The sequence below is a fragment of the Amblyraja radiata genome, chromosome 2, assembly GCF_010909765.2.
Source record: "Amblyraja radiata isolate CabotCenter1 chromosome 2, sAmbRad1.1.pri, whole genome shotgun sequence".
NCBI lineage: Eukaryota > Metazoa > Chordata > Chondrichthyes > Rajiformes > Rajidae > Amblyraja > Amblyraja radiata.
The window spans coordinates 122,209,520-122,214,458 of record NC_045957.1 but is presented as its reverse complement, the minus strand read 5'-3'; the positions used below and the strand labels follow the sequence as shown (position 1 = coordinate 122,214,458).

Here is a 4,939-nt window from a genome sequence, read left to right as displayed (position 1 = left end):
TGCTAAAAGATCTTTGGTTGCAAGCTACTGCAGGAAGTTGTAGAAAGCCCAAGAGGCTGCAGGGAGCAGCAAAGAGCCGCAGGAAGTCTTTGGTTGGTTGCAAGCAACTGCAGGAGGCTGCAGGGAGCTGTCAGAGGCTGCTGGGAGCAGCAAGCGGCTGTCGGAAGCTGCAAACAGCTGCAGGCGGCCATGGCTGCAGCGGCGGGCGGCATGCTGTCGGTGCACGGCTTCAGCGAGCAGCTGTGCGGCGTGTCTGTGCACTTCCACCTCCTCACCATGTCGGGCAGCTTCTTGCTGTGGGTGGGCGCCGCCCCCACCCCCTCCCTCTCCAACCTGGCCGTCGCCATGTGCACCAGACTGGTGAGTGAATGCAGGGCCGCCGGTGATGCACGGTGCAACAATGCTGCATGGTGCCCCAATGCTGCACGATGCAACAATGCTGCATGGCCACCCAATGCTGCACGGTGCGACAATGCCCCTGTGCTGCGAGGAGATGCTGTAAGCGGTCTGCATGCGGCAATGCTACAATGGGAGTGGCTACAGACGTGAGCGTTGCACTGGCGGTTGCTGCAGGCTTCTTGCAGGCGTCAATGTTGCATTCGGACAAGCTGCAGGCAGCTTGCAAACTATTCTTGCCACCAAAGTGGATAACCTCACATTTATCCACATTTGGGCTCTGTTTAATGATGTTTCCACCATGGCCATAGTTTGCAGAGTTACAGGGAGTGATTGGATAGACAGATACCTTTAAGGCCCTGTCCCACTTACGCGTCCTTGGCTCGCAAATTACGCGACCTCGTGGTCGCTTGAGGCGTACGGTCACCGTGTGGCCGCGCGGGGCCGGTCCCACTTAGAAGCGCGGAGGGGTATGGAGTTATGCGGGGCTGGTCCCGACATCGCGCGAGGCTCCGAAATTCTTGCAGTGAACTAAATCTTCGCGCGCCACTGGCCTGTCACGTAACTGACGGCCAAAGTGGGACAGGCCCAAGACCCTGGTGCGACGCAACGTCTCACCTCCAACAGCAGCAGAAGCAGGCAAACGATCGCCGAGCTCGGCCTGGGGTGGCAGTGTGAACTGTGTGGAGGATGCTATGAGAATGCAGGGTGACCTGGACAGGTTGGGGGAGTTGGCAGGTGCATGGCAGATGAAGTTTAATGTGGATATATGTGAGGTTATCCACTTTGGTAGCAAAAACAGGAAGGCAGATTACTATCTAAATGGCATCAAGTTGGGAAAAGGAGAAGTACAACGGGATCTGGGGGGTCCTTGTACATCAGTCTATGAAAGTAAGCATGCAGGTACAGCAGGCAGTGAAGAAAGCGAATGGCATGTTGGCCTTTATCACAAAAGGAGTCGAGTATAGGAGCAAAGAGGTCCTTCTGCAGTTGTACAGAGCCCTAGTGAGACCACACCTGGAGTATTGTGTGCAGTTTTGGTCCCCTAATTTGAGGAAGGACATTCTTGCTATTGAGGGAGTGCAGCGTAGGTTTACAAGGTTAATTCCCGAGATGGCGGGACTGTCATATGCTGAGAGAATGGAGCAACTAGGCTTGTACACTCTGGAGTTTAGAAGGATGAGAGAGTATCTTATTGAAACATATAAGATTGTTAAAGGTTTGGACACGCTAGAGGCGGGAAACGTGTTCCCGATGTTGGGGGAGACCAGAACCAGGGGCCACAGTTTAGGAATAAGCCATTTAGAACGGAGATGAGGAAACACTTTTTCACCCAGAGAGTTGTGAGTCTGTGGAATTCTCTGCCTCAGAGGGCGGTGGAGGCCGGTTCTCTGGTTACTTTCAAGAGAGAGCGAGATAGGGCTCTTAAAGATAGCGGAGTCAGGGGATATGGGAAGAAGGCAGGAACGGGGTACTGATTGTGGATGATCAGCCATCATCGCATTGAATGGCGGTGCTGGCTCGAAGGGCCAAATGCAGTGAACGATACTCCTGCACCTATTGTTTATTATCTGTGGTATAGTGGTGCTGCGATGGAGATACTGCCTTGCAGCGCCAGCTTTCCTCCCGCACTCCAAATACGTGCAGGTTTGTAGGTTAACTGGCTTGGTGTGTGTGTGTGTGTAGGATAGTGTTAATGTGCGGGGATCGCTGGTCGGCGAGGACTCGGTGGGCCGAAGGGCCCGTTTCTGCGCTGCGTCTCTAAAACTAAACTAAATCCACACAGACATCACCCAACTAAACGAGGAGGAATTGCTTTAGCCGGAGGGTGGTGATTTTTTTAGGTTTAGAGATACAGCGCTGTAAGGCAGCAACTCTAACGCTGCGCCACCGTGCCGCACGCTACTGTCATTGCCACAGAAGGCGGTGGAGGCCAAGTCAATGGATATTTTTAAGAGAGAGCTAGATTTCATGAGTTAGATTCAGCTCTTCGGGCTGAAGAAATCAAGGGATGAGGGGGGGAAAGCTGGAACGGGGTACTGATTTTAGACAATCGGCCACGATCGTATTGAATGGCGTTGCTGGCTCGAAGGGCCAAATGGCCTACTCCTGCACCTATTTTTTTCTATGTTTCTATGATTATGGGGCAGGTAGGCAGGTTCCAGATGGGGAGAAGGCAGGAGAATGGGGTTAGGAGGGAGAGATAGATCAGCCATGATTGAGTGGCGGAGTAGACTTGATGGGCCGAATGGCCTAATTCTGCTCCTATCACTTCTGAACTAATGACCATAACGCGTGCTTCTGATTTGCAGGACCCGACTCCAGTGTCGTCATTAATCCTCGGTGATGCCTCTGAGATAACGCCCACCTCAATCGCTCAAAGACTCGGTAAGAGAAGGCGTGCATTCTCTTTAGTCATAGTGATACAGCATGGGAGTGCAGCATAGGTTCACCAGGTGAAAGGCCTACTCCTGCACTTGTTTTCTATGGAGAACATGGATAGGTGACGTTTCACAGAGTGCTGGAGTAACTCAGCGGGTCAATAGATAATAGGTGCAGAAGTAGGCAATTCGGCCCTTCGAGCCAGCACCACCATTCAATGTGATCATGGCTGATCATCCTCAATCAGTACCCCGTTCCTGCCTTCTCCCCATATCCCCTGACTCCGCTATCTTTAAGAGCCCTATCTAGCTCTTTCTTGAAACTATCCAGAGAACCGGCCTCCACCGCCCTCTGAGGCAGAGAATTCCACAGACTCACAACTCTCTGCGTGAAAAAGTGTTTCCTCATCTCCGTTCTACATGGCTTACCCCTTATTCTTAAACTGTGGCCCCTGGTTCTGGACTCCCCCAACATCGGGAACATGTTTCCTGCCTCCAGCGTGTCCAAACCCTTAATAATCTTATATGTTTCAATAAGATCGCCTCTCATCCTTTTAAATTCCAGAATGTACAAGCCCAGCCGCTCCATTCTCTCAGCATATGAGGTAGCTTCTCTGGAGAACATGGATAAGTGACGTTTCACAGAGTGCTGGAGTAACTCAGCGGGTCAGGCAGCATCTGTGGAGAACATGGATAGGTGACGTTTCACAGGGTGCTGGAGTAACTCAGTGGGACAGGTAGCATCTCTGGAGAACATGGATAGGTGACGTTTCGGGGCGGGATCCTTGTTAAGACTGATGAAAGGTTATTGGTGTGAAACGCTGAATGTATCTCCCTCTCCTCAGACGCTACCTGACCCGCTGGGCACTCCAAGCACCTTCTGTTTCTCTTTGAACTTCTGCAGGATTTTAGAGTGATACAGCGTGGAAACAGGCCCTTTTACCCAACTTGCCCACGCCGGCCAACATGTCCCACCTGCCTGTGTTTGGCCCGTACCCCTCCAAACCTATCGTATCCACGTACCTGTCTATTGTTATCTTGTGAGCGTTATTTTGAAAAATAGCTAAACATTTTACTCTGTGTTAAATACAGCAAAGAAGACGGGGAAACAAGTGTTCGTGAGTTACAACCTGCCCAGCTCCAACACCTCTCTCTCCCTGGAAGTGGAAAACAGAATCAAACAGGAAATGGAAAAAAATCCAGATAAATTCTAAGAGTGTTTTTATTATATTTTTTAAAGCTATGTTGATTAATAAAATATTTGAAAAATACCTGCCTCCTTTTGCTGAATTGCTCATAAGGTCATAAGTGATAGGAGTAGAATTAGGCCATTCGGCCCATCAAGTCTACTCCGCCATCCAATCATGGCTGATCTATCTCTCCCTCCAAACCCCATTCTCTTGCCTGCAGGCTGGAAACATGTTCCCGATGTTGGGGGAGTCCAGAACCAGGGGCCACAGTTTAAGAATGTGGAGTAAGCCATTTAGAACGGAGACGAGGAAACACTTTTTCACACCGAGGGTTATGAATTGGTGGAATTCTCTGTCTCAGAAGGCGGTGGAGGCCGGTTCTCTGGATGCTTTCAATAGAGATTTAGATAGAGCTCTTATAGATAGTGGAGTCGGGATATGGGGAGAAAGCGTACTGATTGTGGATGATCAGCCATGATCACAGTGAATGGCGATGCTGGCTCGAAGGGCCGAATGGCCTACTCCTGCACCTAGTTTCTATTGTTAATTGGCTTGGTATAAATGTAAATTGCCCCTGGTGTGTGTAAGGTAGTGTTAATGTGCGGGGATCGTTGGTCGGCTTGGGCTCGGTGGGCTGAGGGATGTGATTCCGTGCTGTATCTCTAAACTAAAGTAAGTTAAGGCCCTGTCCCATTTACGTGTCCTTGGCACGCAAATTATGCGACCTCATCGTCACGTTGATGCGCGCAGGGCCGGTCCCACTGAGACGAGTGGAGGGGTATGGAGTTGTGCACGATATCGCGCGGCGATCCGAAATTTTGTAGCGAACTAAATCTTTGCGCGACACCGGCCTGTCGCGTAACTGACGGCCAAAGTGGGACAGGCCCAAGACCCTGGCGCGACGCAACGTCTCACCTCCAACAGCAGCAGAAGCAGGCAAACGATCGCCGAGCTCGGCCTGGGGTTCAATGC

At 51.1% G+C, this 4,939-nt stretch overlaps 1 protein-coding gene across 2 annotated transcripts; it reads left to right on the top strand.

Moving 5' to 3' along the window:
* psmg4 (proteasome assembly chaperone 4) lies at nt 1-4,048 on the top strand. 2 transcript variants are annotated; one of them, XM_033014725.1, is made up of 4 exons: nt 1-138; nt 182-360; nt 2,709-2,784; nt 3,870-4,048. In XM_033014725.1, exons 2-4 carry the CDS (start codon nt 190-192, stop codon nt 3,989-3,991), a joined length of 369 nt encoding a protein of 122 aa, XP_032870616.1. In that variant the 5' UTR covers nt 1-138; nt 182-189; the 3' UTR covers nt 3,992-4,048. The 2 variants fall into 2 exon arrangements, with proteins under 2 accessions (XP_032870616.1, XP_032870607.1); XM_033014716.1 differs by having other exon boundaries at nt 46-360.
* Nucleotides 4,049-4,939: the final 891 nt, after the last annotated feature.

Coding starts and splice junctions, on each gene's coding strand:
- psmg4 (XM_033014725.1), top strand. CDS start 190: ATGGCTGCAGCGGCGGGCGGCATGCTGTCGGTGCACGGCTTCAGCGAG. Junction 361..2,708: donor TCGCCATGTGCACCAGACTG/GTGAGTGAATGC, acceptor TCTGATTTGCAG/GACCCGACTCCAGTGTCGTC. Junction 2,785..3,869: donor CTCAATCGCTCAAAGACTCG/GTAAGAGAAGGC, acceptor TGTTAAATACAG/CAAAGAAGACGGGGAAACAA.